We start from the raw sequence: 20291 nt of genomic DNA on the forward strand, positions 1-20291 counted from the left end.
ACACACCTCGGCTGCACAATCGCGCCGAGGGAACAGCTGCCCCAGCTATGAACTTGGAAGCGATGTATATCTGTGCCCTTATAGTGCGATGCGAGTTTTACAATGACCGATACGGCAATAGTCTAACACAATTGCCACTTTACAATGTGAGGTGTTCGTTTTAGCATATTGCGTTACCGCCGTACCATTATTTTCATGCCGGGATCGGGCCTGGTGGTTAGTAAACGGTTTAGTCAACCGTTAATCCCGGTATTCAAAAAAAAAAAAAAAGAAAAAGAAAACGATACATATTCTGGCACAAGAACACGGTAGGCTAAAACGTTCTCTTCATTGTATGTTCCCACACGGACCTTAGAAAAAAAAATCTACTTAAACCCTAGCAACGACACGGCGTAAATGAGAAAAATTACGGCATGTAGATAAGAACCACTACCACGTTCCTAAAATCGCCCAAGGAGTCCCTCATAAAAATTTGCCGCAGACATTCTGTATTGCTAAAGACAGGCTATCGAAAGGGCGCTTAGGATTGAAATAAGCCTATGACCGCTCTGTTTTCAGGTGAAAGCAAGTTTTATACGAAATAATTTTAGGATGCTGCTATAAGGATTATTAAATTCCGAGGCCAAATTGTTTTGTAAAGGGCTCAAAGGAAGTGCCTAGGACGACCACGGCCAAAATCCCACAGAATGCTGCAGAAGTGTACTAGAATGTCCGGCGGCTATTTTCAATGGGTGGCTCCTGGGAAGAGCATAGGACGAACATAACCAAAATTCTATACGGAGTTCTTAAGGAACTCCTAGGATCAAATTAGGGATCCCAGGCACGTTATGGTCGTTTGATTACCAGACTGACAAGCTATATCGAATTAAGAACAAAATTGTGTATAAAATTACGGAAAACAGATTTCAATCTTGATATTACCACATTGGAAAAATATTTCTAAAAAAATATCAGGAAAAAAATTTGTTTTAAATTTTAGTTTAACCACAGGACAACTCTTAGATTGCTAACAATTTGTATTGCTTTCTTTTTTTATAAGAGAATCAATCAAGCAAACAATAATTTTGTGTTTTCCGTCAATAGCACCAACACCACAATTGGATGAAGTGTGAAACAGTTTTACCTCACTGCAAGACTTTATTAATAAAGTGCTGATCCTGAATTTATATACTGGGTGTTGCAAGGAAGGTTTTCAAGTATCCCTATAAATAGGGTGGTCCAAGAGAAAAGTAAATATCCGGGAACTGACTGCTAGCCAAGGTGAACGTCAAGGATTACAAAGACAGATAAAAAACTAAAATTTAGTCATAAACTTAATTATGAAAATAAATATAGTTTCCATGCAAAACTTGCTAAGCATTTTTAGAAACCAATATACGAACTTATTGTAGAAAGATGCAATGCAAAAGCAAAATTTTATGGCGTTCAAAAAAAAAAAAAAAAAGAAAAAAAAAGCCGCTATATTTGGACGTGCATCCAGGTTTCAATTATCTTAGCAAAGAGCATCTTGGTAACAGCGATCCTGCTCCCGGTATATGCTATGTGCGCATTAGGCCTACCAAATGACGACCTCTTGTAGGTGCGCGTGCCACGCCTTTTCGACGGCTTGGAGAGTGCAGTCATGGGGCCCAAACACAAATATGACTGCGAACACGCATAGCGTCTAATCTGCTGGGACTGGTACGTGAAAGTATTTGGGGCCGTAGGAAAGTGCCCAGCCAAAACTGTCGCTTCTGGATTGTTCTGACGCTGCAGTCGAATTACGAGAAATAGAATTACTCTCCTATTTATCTTTCTCCAAAACGTTTGTTTCTCAATTAAAAAAGGTAGCTGCATAACAAACCTTGAGTGGGTGTGCGACGTACTGCGTCGCTTGAAGGTGGAATTTAAGTACGCCTTCAATAGGTGTGTAGACCCTCGAGCGTTCGCTTACTATAGTAAGCGAACGCTCGAGGGTCTACACACCTATTGAAGGCGTACTTAAATTCCACCTTCAAATAAAGTTCAGTATATATACTGAACTTTATTTACCCAAGTAGCGCCACTATGGGCGAAACCGAGACAGGGCACCCTGGTTCTGCCACCGCGCGTTGATTCTACTCCGAGCACGCGCCTCCGCGTTATCAAGAAGCCTGTCCGGAACCACGGCTGTGCCGATTGACCGACGCACAGCTATTCCCCCTCGCATTAAATATTCACGCACTCGTACGTATTGGTCTGCGACATGAATTAGAATGCGGGAACAGCGACCAGGCAGTACAGACAATGCAGCCTAGTGGGCAGCGAGGGGAAGGACGAAAGGACCAGTGACGGTGTTCACTTTGTAGATGTATGCAACCCCCGGGCGCGCGATGCCTCTCCCCCGAACGCACGAGAGCGTTTGCATCGCGCGGTCTGCAGCTCCGGGTCGCCGTTCGCGCGTTCCAGCTCATATCGATGGCTACTGTACTACAAAGATGGATTAAAATACGAACAGCGGAGTGAATGGCTTTCGGTACATATAGCGCAGCCAGGCGACGAGCTGACGCAGATTGCGCGTGCGCAGTGAGACCAGGGGTGCGAGGATTCGTGTCTATACTTAGTTTCAGCTCAAGTCCAGACGCAGTCGACGCTACGAACTGATAGGACCAATCAAGCAGCTTCAAAAGTGAAACTCACTGCGCCTTGTTGTTCATGTTTGGTTCAGCGATTTCAGAACACGTACAGTCTCCTGCAATATAAAAGACCCACTGGGAGCGCGTGACCGAGATGGCGGCGGGAAGGGGGGGGGGGGGGGGTTAGCGCGTTTCGGACGATTCCATTCTGCCTCAAGGGGAGGACACACGTTTGGGGCCCAACTGAGCCTGAACGCGCTTCAAGGGCAACTCCGGTCATTATTTTCAAATTTGGGATTACGACTGTTTTCAGCTAAATCAGTGTCCCGGAAGTCCAACGTGGAATGTTTTTTTTGTTTCGGTATTGTGTGGAGTTTTATAAATATCACGGCTCAGTGTTTGGTTGCGGGCGTCTACGGCAAAACGGAAACTATCTGCTAGGGGGATGGCAACACTTATTATCAGCCGCAGGTCAGGTGGCGCCAGCTGCCGCCCGTTACAAAGGGTATAGCCATTAATTAGCATCCATCCATCCATCTGGCAACGATGTGACGACACAAGGGGGCCGCGGTAGGCGGTACTACCAATGAGCCACAGCTCCACCGCGACGTGGCGTCACATGGGTGCTGCGCCGCTATTCCTAGACTAAAAGCTAACCCGCCTGGCCCGCGCTAAAGAGCAGCTTGTCGCATCTTTAAAATGGGTTTTAGTGCAGTACACGGTTTCAGTTAGACGAATATTTTGTCTGATCACATTTTGTGCCACTAAAGCGATGCCAGTCATTTATTTTGGTTTCGTTTTAACAGGAGTTGCGCTTTAACAGATTTTGGTTTCCGTTCAGCGGAAGAGCGCGCTTCATCGGCCTCGGGCCAAGAGATAGGGTCACGAAGGCTAGAAACAAGCAGAGTCATCACTGTTCTTTCAATCAGTGGAAGCTCTCAGAACAGGCACTGTCAAATAAATATTACACTTGTACTGAAGTCCTATATTTAAAAGATATGCAGAGTTGAAGAGCGCATTTGTTGGTGAGAAGGATGGCACGGATCCCACGCTTTAACAGACAGAATAATCGCATTAGCTCAGACCTGTCTCTCATTGGTGGCAATCGTGGCGTTTGTAGGACATAGCCAAGAAAGAGCATGACACTGACGAACTGCTTTTTGCCTTTCGCCTTGAAACTGATATCCAAAACTTTATATACCCCTCCCCCCCTCACCGAGCGAGTCCTACCATCGGGGCAGAATGGAATCGCCCGGAGCGCGTGCAGCGCCCCACTGACCACCGTCCGCCACCACCTTTTAACTACGTTACCGCTACTCGAATTAAGTAACGTGCTGCCGTCAACACTGCATATAATACAGCCCAAAACTACGTCGGCGTACAGCGTACTGGCTTCAAACTGACGTCCCCAACTTTTACGAGGGGGCTTGATAACAGCGCGATATAACATATTGAACAGCTAAAGTACGTATAAAAGACTACAGAAAAAAAGAAGATGAAAAAAGGAGCGCCGAGGATTTTAAGTAGGTCCAAAAGAACCCCATTATTCCTTTTTTTTTTTTTTTTTTTTTGCAGTTAGTGACACGTACCGTTTCCAGATCGAACGCCCACCGGCCGGGAGATCAGCGCCTTTTCGCGGCGTGAAAGGGTAGGTCTGCGAGACTGCACGCGCGTCTGGCACAAGGCAAACGCCTAGCCTCGCTGACTTGCTGTTTCACGCCGCGACCTACCGGCCGGTCAACGTCCGTGCAATATTGTAAAAAAAAAAGAAAGCATCTGCTGACTGTAGGATTTAGCTATTTAATAAGTTGAAACGCTCGGCTATCAAGCCGCTCGTAAAAGTTGGTGCTGTCGGTTAGACGTCAGTGCGCTGTACGTCCAACTAAAGTTTTGGGGGCTATTATAGGGGATAAGGGGCGGAAGACTATACCCATGTTTTGTTTTAGAATGAAGGCATGATAAGGAGGAACACGGACCCTCGTGCCTTTTGTATTGCTACGTAGGCGCAACCTTTGGCGGCCAGTCGCCAGGCTGAGCGGCATGTACCGAAGGGCACACGCTCCGTTCTTCGTATTTCGATTATCTTGAGTGCAATTCAGTGTGCATTAAAAGAAAGCTTCGATTATATGGCATTACGTAGAACACATGAAGCACCAAGAAACCTAAATAAGTGTTCGATTGCAACTTGAAGTCGATTCACACACTGAACGAATGCAGTTTTTAATATTTCTGTGATATGATGCGCCGTCACGAGTTTCGATTGCGCGGTTTTTATTAAGACTATACGACTTTTTATTCTGAATAGCCGTTTACAGTTGCTCCCAAGCTACAGTTTGATGAATTCGTAAACGTGCTAACGTTAAAAGCATCCAGATAAAAAGCGTTTCACGCGATTCAAACACCACATTCAGGAGTTTGAAAAAACTTTTCCGAGGTTGGATCGACATATACATTTAAAGCAGCGTCTATTCTCCCGGCAGCCGAGACAATAATTTCCCGATATTCTACAGGCATTCGCCTCCCATTGGCTGTCTGAAATCATATGACAACTGCCGGTAGAATGCTGACTTTCTTATTCTACCGGTATTTCGTGGTAACACGTTTCATGGGCGCTAAACACGCTTCATGAACGTTTCACAAACGCGTTCGCTAAAATGTCATTCGAAGCTTCGCGGCGAATGAAGCTTTAGAGAACTGCGACGTTTTAACGCAGACGCGTAGCAGGGGCGCGTGTTAATCCTCCCCTGCGCGCTGCGCTTACGACGCTTCGCGGCGGCAATCTGTGGCGGCTTATTACAAAAAGGTTGACCTACCTGTGCCCACCCGTACACGCCGCTTCGAGGCGACAGTCTGGTAGAGCTCATTAGAGAAATAAAACCCAATCTGAGCTGTCGATGGACCAATGGAGGCAACTGCCGATAGAATTTCGGGGAAATTATTCTGCCGACTGCCGGGAGAATAGACACTACTTAAATTTAAAGAGCGGTCTGGCGTCTGAGACTTTTTACCGCAAAAGCATTTCTCAATGCGGAGGAAAAAACATTTTCTCCGATAGGCCGAACATTTTTATATCAGTCCTATAGAGACAGAGAAAAAATGTGCTCCTATAGGAGGAGCCAGGTAATTGCTAGTCACACTTCAGCCATAAATGTAAAAATAATTCCGCGGGAGAAAGTATAAGTCAACTTTTTACTGTAATCCATAAAGCGGGTAGGTCAATTGCGGACCGAAAGTAGAATCAAGACATGGTAGAAGAATAACTTACTCGATTATGTCGGCCAGATCAACGCAGCCGATCTCGAGTCTCAAGGATGTCATGTTGTGGCCGACTGCGCGGAACACCGGTCGAAGTTCGGTGGCAATGTCGTTCGCCGCGATGACAGGACTTAAAGAGAGCGACAAACGGCTGAGGTGTCTGAGGAACCGGAGGAGGGAGACGTCCTCTTCTCCGAACAGATCCACGTGGATGCAGGTGATCAGCGGACACACTTTGACGACGTGCTCCAAGAAGGTGGGCGCCCAGCGAGCCTTCCCGTTCTGCTCGGCGTAGTCGGTAAGCGACAACTGCATCGTCGAGGGAATGCGCAGTACCTCGCGCGTCAAGTTATCGTACCTGAAAACGCGCAGGTGTGGAAGGCTAAGGAGACCTTGCGCGTGGTGGGCATCTGGGTCCGTGTCGGCGGCGGTGCAGTCAATCACGAGCTCTTCCAGTCTTGTGCACGCAGTGAACATGTCCAAACACCGTTCATCGAAGCTCAGGCTGCTCAGCGTGACTTCAGTTAATAGGGCGCAGTTGTTCGTGATACCGGCTATTAAAGTTTCCGTGATGTCCGCCAAGCGTAGGGTCAACTTGACTAGGAAAGGAAGTTGCTGGAGAGTGCAGATCACTGTCGGAACGAGGTTGTCGGACATGATGGGGAGGAAATGTAGTTCCTCGAGTATGTCCCCCTTCGTGCCAATCTGCGTGAGGTGTCGTTCACTGTCGGCGTCACTCTCGGACCAGAGGGAGATCACTATGCACCTCAGCGTGTGCTTGGAACCTAAAACGTGGTGCAGACAAGGCAAATAGTGAGACAGCCTTGGCTCGATGAAGTCAAATATGCCTTGGTCCACCTCCTGCGTCATTGTGTGGCCGGTGCACATCTGGTTGATGTTTCTGGCGATGTGTTCCATGCAGAGTGCCTTCAGAGGCCTCGCTGTCTTGAACAAGGGCATGTCGTCTGCAGTCTTGTAAAGAGAGCTAGTCCTTGATGCGTGCTGGCCTGCGAAAGGAACACTGCCCAACTGAAAAGCCGAACCAGGCTGCGTACCTTCAGCGGCCCACTGGCCGCGAAGAGCAGTTGGCGCTAGCAGCGGTCGTATCCGCAGACAGCGGGAATCAAACGTGATAAAACGTAGCTTATTCATGGCACGTCCTGTATCTATCCTTATTGTTGCCACTTTAGACAACATAAAAAGAAAGGAACGGCAGTGTTTTTTTCTCTAGTCCAAAGATATAAGTTTCTATATCATCGCTTGAGATGAAATAGCCAGTCACTATGACTGGCGATTTCATCATTTTCATGACTGGCATTAACAGGGCTTTAAATCGCGCACCGACACACGTGGGCGTGGTGTTTAAATGTTTCTTCCAATTGGGACTCCCGCGACCTTAACTCTAATACGTTGTTTAGACATCTTCAATGAAATACGAAATTGCCGAAATCGGATTAGAGTTGTAGGTTTCCTTATCTACCCTTTCATCACGCGCCAGATTAGAGCTGCCATAGCTGACCCTTTCCTGTATTACGTATATGCCCAGTCATCGAAGAGGGTTTTGACGAGCCTGCGAAAAATTGGTCGGAGCATAGATGTACTATGCTGCTTACATTTCCTGTGGGTCGCACTAAAGTCACTGGATCCTGGGAAAGTAAGGTTATGGCCTTCCCTGCCTGCTAGCCGGACAGATACAGACGACCAAAACCTCGCAAGGTGATTGGCTGATCGGGGTCCATTGCTCTCAATCGCACTTCGGCCCGTTCGTATCTCGAAGTTTCGAGAAAGTCGTTCTATACCACTCGTACCAAGATCGCCGTAGAGCACCACCATTAAGCACAGATGTGCTTAATAGATAAGTTGATTGCGTATGCAATCAACTTATCCATTAAGTACATCTCCACGGATTTCTTATGATGATAATGTTCTTCGTGCGTATTGAAATATTAGAAAATCATTTTAAATGACTCTAAGCACCGACACCGTATGTGCTGGTGGCACGAAGATATACGCTTGTTTCGCCAATGTGTGGATAGCGAAATCTCGGTATGGAAGAAACGTCGCCATAAAGCCGCCCACCACCAGCGAAATTAGATTCACTCACCCATAACGAAGAGGTCAGAGATAAATTGATCTTTTCATAAGCCACAATGGCAACCATACCGGGAGCTTGGCGCTACTTTCCCAGGCTCTAGTGACAGTCTAGTGTTTTTGCGATAGTAATTCAGCCTGACGTTCCCTTAGACAAATTCACTTTTTTCGGTTTTGCTCGGAGACGACTTAAGGTGCTTTCATGTTTAGTTTTGTTTACGAATGACATCATTGCAAGAAAACCGTGTTTCTCGCTTTTGTTAGCAGACGAACCGTCTGCGAACGATATCTTGGCTCGGTCAGCGAGAGGACAATTAGATCTGGCTCTCGCTTTCGCAGTGAACAAAATCCAACCCCAGGAGCGTGCCCACGGGAGCCGGCGATAGGAATAGCTCAATATTGATGATGTTAAAGGAGCTGTGCAACGATATTCAATTGGAATGTTTTTCTCTCTAAACGAGCTTACTGGCACACCTGGGACTCAAGGATACTCACACGCAACGCCATTGGCCAAGAAACTTCTTCGTTGCGGTGTAATTTCAGGGACAAAAGCGATCATTTTCATTCCATCTCTCCTTTGCAAAATTTGATGACGTAACTCGGGGATCGCAGTACACCCAAGTGACGATATTTGAATGCGGTTCATAGATTGGACCCGAGCATTGCGTGGGCACTCGACTTGGGCTCGTGACAATTGCTAGCTCGAGAAGCATTCGGGTTGTGACCGGTGTCCAATCGCTGCAACCACGACAACAGCCGAGCCATAACAATGTGTGGAACTCAGCGCGTGTCCTGCGCTTTGCCAACCCCAGCGCGTGGCTACGATCAACACTGGCGGCATATAATCAGCTCCAGATCACGTGGCCGCTTGTTCTGGCTGCGAGTTGAGGGGGTGAACGCTGTTCGTTTTTCTTTAATTTTTTTCTGGGACTTCTATTGCGTGGGGTGAAAAACGAACGCGTGTTTCATAGGTCATTAACATTAGGGATCCGTTTTAAGCGATATTTGTGCACAGTACAAAAATTGTTGCATCGCTCCTTTAAGCTGCTCGCGGTGAAAGGCCTCTCGATTTCCATGGCAGTCGTCGTACATAGGCTGCACTTTATTCTGTAGCCTTAAAAGCTGTTGATAATTTCCAATTTTGGTAGTGCCCTGTACCAAAATGCCGTACGTGATATCGGAGTAGAACAAGGAATGATACAGGCAGTTTTACAACCAGAGCCGCCTTAGATATGTTATTTCGTACATGCAACCGGGATATATTCATTTTTGTGTTTTTTTTTAGTTGAGTGGTTGAAGTATTTATTCCATTTGAGCTCGTCGTACGACCAGACGGCAAGAGGTATTTGTTCTTCACTTATTCTATGATGATATCGTAAAAGTTTATGCTAATTTCGTAATAATGACGTTTGTTTAATGACTGAAGGTTTAATGTTGTCACGAATGAAAATTATAGAGGAGACGAATGACCGAAGGAAACTAAACGTTAAATCGGGCAAACTTGTGCCCAAAACAAAATAGAAGAAGGCTAGTTTCCCATGCTTTGAAAGCGTTTTAACAGCAGGATCGAGCGCTGGGGCGAAACTTGCTCCGGGTCGCCACTCGGAGCCTCTTATGTACACGCGTGGGCTTCTAAAACAATCGGTGTCGAAGGTTCGAGGCGTAGAACATTTGGACCTCGAATATGCAACAGGGCTCTCGAAATGACTAAAATGCGACTTTTACTGAAACAACAAAAAGGCGCATTCGCGGCCCTTTGTGTGGAAACCAAGCGCGATAACCATACGGCCACGGGCCCGCTTCCTCAGAAACGCGCGTAGCATTAATACATATTTGGTATTAGATGCATCAACATGCAGTTTATATGATGCTACCATTCCGAAAAATTCACCAACTGTTGGCCATTTTATCGTGCAGTTACTTGGTCGCTTTAATAAAGAAAACATTCGTATCATCTGCACACATGACTATGTACGGATAATTTTTAATATGGACGATATATTTACTATGCAATAAAAATAAGAATAGACGCATAATGAAGCCATGTGGCACGCCATGTTTTATTAGGAGCTCAGTTCAGAATGTTTACAGCATCAACATATTGATAGAGATTTTTAGATAATTTCTTCTTGGGCGTAAAACTATTCCCCGAATACGAAACTGCTCAAGTTTTCCTAATAAAAAAACGTTGCACCGTGTCAAACGCATTTTAAACTATAAAGAAGACCTAGTGTGCATAACATAATTACAATGTTATCTGTAATTTTATCTTTTATATAAATTGTTTGATTATCAGACTTGTTCTTTTGAAATCCAAACTTTGCATAGCGTGTTTTGAAACAAGGTGTAAAGTTGGGCGAGTTGGTTGATGGTCATATTGTCACGGATGACAAGTGATGAGGCGACGAAAACTGAAGTAAACTAAACGTTTAATGGGGGCGAACTTGTGCCCAAATTCATAAAAGGAAAAGGAAACAGAAGAAAGCAGGAGAGCGTCGCGGGCGTCGATGTCGGCGAAACCGCAGGATCAAGCGCTGGGGGCGAGACTGAGCCCGGTTCGCCACGCGGCGCCCCTTATGTACTTACATGCGTGAGCTTCTGGTATAATCGGCGTAGAATGTTTGACGCGTAGAACATTCGGACCCCAAACATGATTTTCGAATCTACCAGAAAACTAAATTGCAGGAATAACAAAAGATGTGGCGCTGCCAGGAATTGAACCCTGGCTTCTCGCGTGGGAGCCAGGAAGGATAACCGCTAGGCCACGCGCGCTTTTTTTTTTTTATTGTAAAAGGACGGCTATTTACATGGGTAAAAAAAACTGCACAGAACAAATTCAGAGCGTCTCAGTAGTAGGGCAACCTAGCACATTCACAACTCCCAACAGCCGAACTCTGGCATTTGCAGCCGTGTACGTAAATAAGGGAACTTGGATGGCCTCCACGCCTAAGCGTTTTTAGCGATTTGCAATCGCGACTTCCACACCGTCCAGCACTCTAGGTCAGGCTGTAGCGTGGCCTCTAGCAGAGAGTCAACATACATGAAGCCGTCAATGAAGTGGCGCCATGCCGGCTTGCCCCCCTCCACCACATGCAAATGATCGGTCCTCAACCTCCATAGTGCCTGCAGCCCAAGCAGGGCAAGGACTTCCCAGGCTCTGCTGTTCGGACCTGACCCGAACTCTAAGAATTTCACTTTTTTCCAGGTCATATACATGTCTATCCGCAGCACAGCTCTAAGTTCGGCCCAAAACAACTCTGCATCTGTACAATACAGAAAAACGTGTTCAAGGGTTTCTAACAACGGGCACAGCGCGCAGTTCTGAGACCAAGGTACAAAAAAACCTTTCTTCGCCGACCAAGTCTTCACGGGTAACACCCCCCAATGAAGACGTACAAAAAAATTCTTTGTCCCTACTCTCACTGGATACCGCCGAAGACGCTGGAAGACATTGGACTTAATGACACCTCTGGCACTCATACGGTACAAAGGAGGAGGCGTCAGGGAATCGAGCGTATCCCAGTACAATTTTTTCTTTTTCACCTTTTGAAGATACTCCCTTGAATACCTTGTTTCGAAGAACTCTATTGCGGCCGCTATTTCTTTGCAAAACTTTAGCACCCGGGACCGGGCAGATACTGATACATCCTCTATCCATGATCTCAAGAAGGATCCTCCAAGATCTCTGAAGGATGACAAAATAAGGCAATTCTTCTGATCCCTAAAGAACAGGAAACGCTGAACCAAAAGTTTCAGTTCAACATTCACCAAACCGATCCCGCCCATTTTTTGGCTTAAAAAAAGGTTGTTGCGTCGCATGCGTTCAAAGTTAGACTCCCAGACAAAGGTCGCGAATAGGCGTTGAACTTTAGCAATGTCAAGGGACGCACACGGCACTACCTGCGCTGTGTACCACGCGGTCGGTAAAAGAACAGAGTTACAGACATAGGCCCGATGCATCAACGAGGTGTGCCTACCATAACAGTCTATCATTTTAGACCGCAAGCGGAGCAAGTCCATACCGCCACGGCCCGTGCTTAGCTGCTCAACATCTATGCACACACCCAGATACTTTGATACACTCGATGTCCATGGGATGCCAAGAAAGTTCTCGGGCTTAGAGTCCCAGTGGCCCAGCCAGGCACCCGCAGATTTGTCCGGGTTCATTTCTGCACCCGAGGCTGCGCAGAAATCACTTATGTGCTGCACAACTTCCTGCACTTGAGTTGCCGACGAACACACCACCGCCACATCGTCTGCATACGCCAGGACTTTAACCGACCCTGACGACAAGGTCAGTCCCTTGATGTTCGCATCACTGATAATGGTCCTGCAGAGTGGCTCAAGGTAGAGCGCGAACAAGATCGGCGACAGCGGGCAGCCTTGTCTCACCGATCTGCTCACAGCAATGGGAGCTGTCTTGTTCCCGTTTACGAGCAGGCGGGTTGAGATGTCACTGTAGCATAGCTTCACGTACTGGAGTAAACGCGCGCCAATCCCGCAGGCCTCCAAGAGCGAGAAGAGAAACGAGTGGCACACTCTGTCGAATGCCTTGCAGAGGTCGACCTGCAGCACAGCCAGCGGGCACTGTAGCACCTGCGCAGTCTCGCACACTATGCGCATTGCGTGCAGGTTTGTGGCGATCGTTCTTCCTTTGATGCCGCATGTCTGGTGGTCGCCGATGATGCTGCGAAGCCCGGACTCCAGCCGCTTAGCAAGAATCTTGGCCAAGATCTTATAGTCGCTGGTCAACAAGCTGATCGGTCGAAAGTGACCTACCCCCATCGGGCCAACGACGTGCTTCTTTGGGATGAGGACGGTGACCGCCTGACGCATCGACGGCGGCAACAACCCTCTGCGCAGGATGTCGGCGAAGACATGCCGGAGGATTGGGGCCAGTTGCTCCGCAAAAGTCTTGTAAAATAGGCTGCCACGGCCGTCCACACCAGGCGACTTGCGAGGGGCCAGCTCCTTGATGGCTCTCTTGACTTTGTCCACATCAATCTTTCTGTTGATTTGTTCTTTTAGACCGTTAGGCCACGCGCGCGCTGCCTACTTGGCCAGCTGCGCGAGCGGCAATATTGAATGGGTTAAAACAGCACAAAAAAGACGAAGGACCAGTAAAAGGAAACACACAGACACAGCGCTGCTGTGTCTGTGTGTTTGAAAGAACTTTTTAAGTGTTTTCCAAATGGGTCATATAATTGGAGCATCACCTCAATATATATTGTCACGAATGACAAATGATGAGGCGTTGAGTTAACTGGAGAAACTAAACGTTTAATAGGGCGGACTTGTGCTCAAATAAAATACAAAAACTTCAGCGTCGCAGGCGTCGATGTCGGCCAAACAGCAGGATCAAGCGCTGGGGTGAAAACTGACTTTAGCTCGCCACGCGAAGCTCCTTATGTACACGCGTGGGCTTCCGGAATAATCGACGCGTAGAACATTCGGACCTACAGGGTGAAACAAGGAGACGGCAGGCTCTTTAAATCGACCGCGAAATTCGGTTTCTTAACCTATCACGCTACAACTTTGTGCAGCGTTGCCCACAGATGGTGCATTTTTTTGTAAAATTTGCAAAGAGCGAACTTACCCGAGGAAAACGTAAAGAAAGAAAAAGGCTTAGCTCCTATGGAAACGCAGCGACGCCACCGGTCTGCAAACAACACGGCGCCGTTTCGCACAGGAGACAAGAGATGGCGCAAGCGGTCGCGACGCCAACTGCCGCCAACGAACGAGCAGACGACGCCGAGAGCCTGCGTATTTAGCAGACAAGGAACTGCAGTTCCTTGTTGTTACAGCGCCTGTTTTTGTTTCTGCGACTGCCGCCGCCTGCGGAACGCGCGGCGCTTTTGAGTCGAAGAGATTGTCTGCTAAGACGCCGGGTCTCGGCGCCGTATGCTCGTTCGTTGGCGGCGTTCGTTGCGCCATCTCTTGTGTCCCTTGCGAGACGGCGCCGAGTTGTTTGAAGACCGGTGGCGTCGCTGCGTTTCCATGGGAGCTAAGCCTTTTTCTTTCTTTACTTTTTCCTCGAGTAAGTTTGCTCTTTGCGAATTTTACAAAAAAAAAAAAATAAAAAAAAATGCACCATCTGTGGGCAACGCTGCACAAAGTCGTAGCGTGATAGGTTAAGAAACCGAATTTTGCGGTCGATTTAAAGAGCCTGCCGTCTCCTTGTTTCACCCTGTAGAATAAACACCAATGTTCTCGAATTCACCAGAACAGTAAACTGAAATCATAAATAAAAGCCGCGTAACTCCCAGGAATCGAATTCTGGGCCTTCGCTCAGAACCATTCGGCCACGCACGGGCTCGCTCGCCGACGTGCGGGGCATTACTACCCCCTTTAAAAATAGGCTCGTTTCGATGCCACGTGAAAGGAAAAAGAAACTGAGCAAGGCAAACAAAATAATAGAAAAATACGAGGCTGGCAAAACACAGTCCTATCAAGCGTAGCACGGGATCACAGTTCCCAGTCTTATCGTGCGCAGTACGGCTTGTGGCCCACGACGTGGACGACTTCAGGTTGTGGTGGGCGGCGTCGTGCTGTTCTTGTTCCGTCGGGCATCACCTCGTAGTTCAGATCTCCAAGTTGACGAACTACCTTGTAGAGTCCAAAATACCGTTTCAAGAGTTTCTCGCTGAGACCACGGCGGCGAATCGGTGTCCTCACCCACACCACATGTCTCCGGGCCGGAAGTCGACGTCCCAACGACGAAGATTGCAGCGGCCAGTGTCGACACGTTGTTGGGCTTTAATACAGAGTCTGGCGAGCTGACGGACTTCTGCCCGTTGGGCAACCACCTGGGCGTCGTTGCTTCCGTCGACAGCCGGTACGTGGGGTAACGTGCGTACAGCATTGTCGTTACTTAACGACCATGAACCAGTTGAAAGGATGTCACCCGGTGGTCTCTTGCACGGCCGTGTTGTGGACAAATGTGACGTACGGCAACACCTCGTTCCATGTCTTGTGCTCCACGTCGACTTACATGGAGATAATGTCGGCAATAGTCTTGCGGAGTCTCTCCGTCAGCCCTTTGGTCTGCAGGTGGGACACCGTGGTGCGACGATGGCTGGTGTGTCTGAGACGAAGGACTTCTTGCTTCAGCTGGGCCGTGAACGATGCTCCAAGGTCTGGGATTAGGAGTTCGGGAGCGCCGTGCCGGAGGACAATGGATTCGATGAAAAACTTGGCGACTTTTACAGGAGTCGAAACTTCGTGATTGCCCTGAAGGAAGGTGTAAGCCAGACCTTGGTATTTGGGAAGCATCTTTTGACAAAAATAGATTCCACGAGGTCCTCTTATGCCGCCTGAGAATCGGCCACACCTACCTTACTCATAGCCACCTACTTATTGGTGGAGAACCTCCATCCTGTGAGCGCTGCGGTGAACCTTTGTCTGTTCTTCATATTTTATTTCTTTGTCCTGGTCTTCGGCAGCAGCACAAATCTTTTTTCCTGATTTTTTCAAATATCGCATTCCATTTCACCCTGCCTTGTTACTTGGTGAGCGACCACTGATTTCATTCAAAAGTCTTTTTGATTTTCTTGAAAATACTGGATTTTTAAACAAATTATAGAACTATTCCCCCATAGTTTAGTTCAATTGACCATTTTTTATTGATTCACCTTGTTTGGCGCAGTATGGCCATTGTTGCTCTTGCGCCATTAAAACCGTGGACACCAAAAAAGCCCTGAAGGAAGGGCTTACGTTTCGGCGTACCGCGTGAGATAATCTGCGGCGGCGATGATCCAGCGATTTCCCGACGTCGACGGCGGAAAAGGACCAAGTAGATCCTTTCCGATCTGCTGGAAGGGTGCAGTTGGCGGTGGAATTGGCTGCAGGAGTCCGGCCGGCCTCGTCGGAGGTTTCTTGCGTCGCTGGCAATCGTGGCATGATCGTGTGTATGGGTGGACGGTTTTGGGGAGCTTGGGCCAAAAAAAATTTTCAGTGTCCGGCTGTAACCAAGGTGTTCAGATGTCGAGTCGTCATGGCAGGCTTAAAATATCTCCCCTCGAAGGTTGGCCGGGATTACCAATAGCCACGACCAGTTGTTCTCCCCGAAGTTGTCCTTGTAGAGTACACCTTGTCGCATAGCGAAGGGCGGCAGGGCTCGTGAGAAAAGATGTGGCATGGTACTTCCGCGCCCTTCCAGGTGAGCTATTAGTGCGCGCAGCTCAGTATCGTCTCGTTGACGTCGTGCCATGTCGTCGGTGTTCACTGCGTCTAGGAAGCGCTCGTTTTCATCGTCGTCACTGCTGCCGGAAGGTGTTTCGACGGGCGCTCGGGACAGGCAGTCGGCGTCGCTGTGCTTGCGGCCTGACTTGTAGACCACAGTCGTCTTGAACTCTTGTAGTTGAAGGCTCAATCGAGCGAGGCGTCCTGACGGGTCCTTAAGGTTCGCAAGCCAGTAGAGCGAGATGTTGTCCGTGGCTGCGCGGAACGGGATCCCATACAAGTACGGACGAAACTTCGTGATTGCCCAGACGACCGCAAGGCATTCTTTCTCAGTCGTGGAGTAATTTTTCTCCTCTTTGGACAGTGTCCGCATTGCTTAGGCGATGACCCGCTCGGTGCCTTTTTGCACTTGAACCAGTACTGGGCCAAGTCCTGCGTTTCTTGCGTCCGTGTGAATCTCGGTTCGAAATATCCAAGAACAGAAGGAATCGGGAGCCGTCGCTTCAACTCGTAAAATGCCTGCTGCTGCTTCTTGGCCCATTCGAACTCAACGCCTCATCCTTTCTCATTCGTGACATTTTACGAGAGGTACTGGGATCAGTACCCCGAACCTCCACCAATATGTTACGAATGACAAAGGATGAGGCGTTGAGTTAACCGGAGAAACTAAACGTTTAAATGGGCAAACTTGTGCCCAAAATAAAATAAAAGAACGTTAGCGTCGCAGGCGTCGATGTCGGCGAAACAGCAGGATCGAGCGCTGGGGCGAAAACTGACTTTGGCTCGCCACGCAAAACCCCTTATGCAGACGCGTGCGCTTCTTTAATAATAGACGTAGAAGGTTTTACGCGTAGAACACTCGGACCTAGAGTAAACACCAATGCTATCCAGTTCACCAGAACAGTAAACTAAAAGAATAGATGAAAGACGCGTACTCCCAGGAATCGAACCCCGGTCTTCCGCACGAAAGTCAAGCGCGGTAACCACTCGGCCAAGCACACGCTCTTTTTTTATTTTCTTAATTACACACAAGCAATCACATCAATAAAGGGCAAAAAAAGCCACCCTGTCCGATAATAGAAAAGAAAATTAAAAATCCTTAATGATCGCGAGCTCTTCAAGAACGGGCAACCACTCAGCGGAAGGTTGTTACATTTTAATCACTTCCTGCAGGTGACACACCGTTTCTACGAAGTACTTGTACACTGGGCGGACGTTGATGTCGGCGTGGCGTACCGCAAGACGACACTGCCAAATACTGTGCAGGCCCAAAAGCATTATAAGATTATAAGTCACTGTGCCCTCTCCTACAGACAGGTATTGAATGCCGTGAGGCGATAGAGGTGCGTCCTTCTTTAGCGTTCTCTGCAGGACATCTCCAAAGAGCACCGTGCCCCAGCAGTCGAAAAATACGTGTTCTATTGACTCGGGCTGCTTACAGAGGATGCAGTGCTCTGACCATGCTTTTGGTACGCCTTTAGCGATGAGCCATGTTTTAACGGGCACGGTTTCACTATGCAACTTAAAGAAGGAAGTTTTTACGTTCGCGGGAACTACCTTCTTTTTAACTTTTTTTAAAACGTCTAGTCCCGGGGCTGCACTGTATCTAGACCGGTACAACGGGACAGGAAATAACAAATCAATCAAATCTCTTGAAAAACGTTTACGCGAATCCTCAAAGAGATACTAAAAAAAATAAAAAATAAAAATAACGCGTCGCTAAAAAGCGGTACGCACCGATAACTTCCTTGAAATAGCCGTATGCACCTGAAAAACAATCGTCACACGACGCAACTACAAACTCTGGCAAAATATTGTATAGCCTTAACTGAATAACAGTCCTAAGAAAATGTTTTTTCTGGTCACGAAAAAAAAGGAGTCTGTTGACCAGTTGTCTTATAAACATGTGTGTCAGTCCTAGCCCTCCGTCGTTCACACGACGAAAAATATTAGTTCGAAACATTCTCTCCCAGGAGGAACTCCAGACAAAAACAGCGAAAACCTGATGCATACGCTCTATGTTAATTCGCGTACATTGTATCACCTGTAGTACGTACCACAGCTTTGCTGCTAGAAAGGTGTTACAGATAGTTGCGCGCACAAAAATAGACATGGCATTTCCTTTCCACTTCTCAGCCTTTGCACGCAAAGTTTCCGTTTCCTCGCGCCAAAACTGATCGCTGGCGCGGTAGTACTCTTACGGAACGCCGAGATAGCGCACCGCCGTGACAGACCATTCAATGCGCTCAAAAACCGGAGGCGTCGAGGGCCAGTCGCTGTGCCAGAAACCCAGACACTTCTGCCAGTTGACAGAACTACACGTGTTTTCACAAAACATCAAAGTTAGTTCTACGGCTTTTTTAACACTCTCTTTATCCGCGTAGGACACAATCCGAACTTCACTGGCCTGTAATTTGAAGCCACATATTTGGTTACTACGTATGACGCTTAAACAAAAGGGTTCTAGAAAAATACAAAAAAGCAGCGGTGAAAGTGGACAGCCTTGTCGCACTGAAGAAAAAAGAGGAACGCGGCCACTGACCCGTTTGTTAACAATAAGTCTGGTGGCGCAGTTCTGGTACGCAATACGCAGACCTTCAGTCAAAATAGAGCCTACGTTTACATGCTCTAAAATAGAAAAAAAAAAGTATTTCATGGGACGCTTTATCAAATGCTTTTCGAAATCAATTTGAAATACCGCCTCTCTGCACTCCATAGCATCGCAACACTCTAAAATGCTGCGTGCCACATGTGCGTTGGTTAAAAGGCTTCTCTCCTTAATGCCGCATGTTTGATGCGGGCCAACAATCTTAGCTATCACAGACTGCAAACGTTCCGCCAAAACTTTCATTAAAAGTTTATATTCAACATTTGTCAACGTTATAGGGCGATAAGAACTGACTTGACGGATTTTCGCGGGGTCATCACTTTTCGGAATGAAAACGGTATGTGTGCTTAAAAAAGACGGTGACAAAATGCCGAGGTGATATGCCTCGCGGATAACACCGTACAAGAAAGGATTGACGTCCTCCTTAAACGCTTTATAAAAGTTCCCTCCCAAACCATCAGGGCTGACCGATTTTCCTTGTTGTAAATTATGAATAGCTCTTTCGATTTCACGTAATTCTATCGGTTGTTCTCACATTAAGTTCATTATCAAGTGTTGGCATAATTGGCAAGAAATACTATTAAACTCCGTTTTCTGTGGGGCGCGATACTTGAAAAGTTGAGTGTAATAGTCGACAAAAGCGTGTTTTATAACGTCTCTATCACCATACACTAAAATATTTCTTATTTCATTTTTGCTTGCATATTTCTTTTCCATGCCCAAGGCTCTTTTTGTTGGCAACTCTGCAAGCGATAGCCGCTTTAAACGCGCCCGCACCATGGCCCCCTGAAACCGTTCTGTATCGAGAGCATGCAGCCGCTTTTTAAGATTGTTGATGTCATTCGAAAAAATGCCCGGCGATAAGCACTCTTCACGCACTAGCTGGTCTAACAGGCCTCTTAACTATTTTATTTCTTTCCTTTCGACGTGTTTTATCAAACTGGAACGCTCGATTGCACTCATCTTATTCTTTTGTTTAAACGATTCCTATTGTGTGCCGCAACCTTCGTGGAGGCCACCCAGTTCCCTGAGCTTTTTGCGAACTCCCTTCACGAAAAATTCGCCCCCTAATAGCTGCGAATTTAGTTTCCAAAGGTGCCACGTAAACTTTTGGGGGCCTCCTTAGTGGCGCACAGCATAAACGAAACGAGGCAGTAATCGCTAACCGACACGGGCTCTACTGTGTACTTCTTACACGCCTCGACGAGGTCAAGTGAGACCTAGGCCCTATTCAAGCGGGCATGACTGGCCCCTTGGAAGTGCGTAAAACGCATACTTGACGGTCCTGACACGGAGTAACCAACGTCTTCCATCCCGTACTGCTCGACCCTGTCGCTTAAAAACATTGTGGTAGCGTCTTTGCACCGAGTATTGGTAGAACGGTCCTGCGGTGCGCAAACGCAGTTAAAGTCGCCGAGAAAAATAACTAGTCTGTCGGTTTGTACATACTGTTCCAGATGCTCAAAAAACATTAAAGCGCGAAACACATGTACGACGAAACCTTCCGATCCGACGTGCGGACTGCCGGGATGACCTTGGGGGACGAGGGTTTTCGTAGCATC

At 47.5% G+C, this 20291-nt stretch overlaps 1 protein-coding gene across 1 annotated transcript in view; it reads left to right on the forward strand.

Annotated features, from left to right (window-relative positions):
* Positions 1-7132: 7132 nt before the first annotated feature.
* LOC121837361 overlaps positions 7133-20291 on the forward strand; it is a 45566-nt gene continuing 32407 nt past the window's right edge. Inside the window, exon 1 of the mRNA XM_042292965.1 lies at positions 7133-7198. Within this exon, the coding sequence (XP_042148899.1) occupies positions 7133-7198 (66 nt within the window). The remainder of the gene's footprint in view (positions 7199-20291) is intronic.

This window comes from Ixodes scapularis, unplaced genomic scaffold, assembly GCF_016920785.2.
Source record: "Ixodes scapularis isolate PalLabHiFi unplaced genomic scaffold, ASM1692078v2 PGA_scaffold3__209_contigs__length_174095766, whole genome shotgun sequence".
In the NCBI taxonomy this organism is placed as follows: Eukaryota; Metazoa; Arthropoda; class Arachnida; order Ixodida; family Ixodidae; genus Ixodes; species Ixodes scapularis.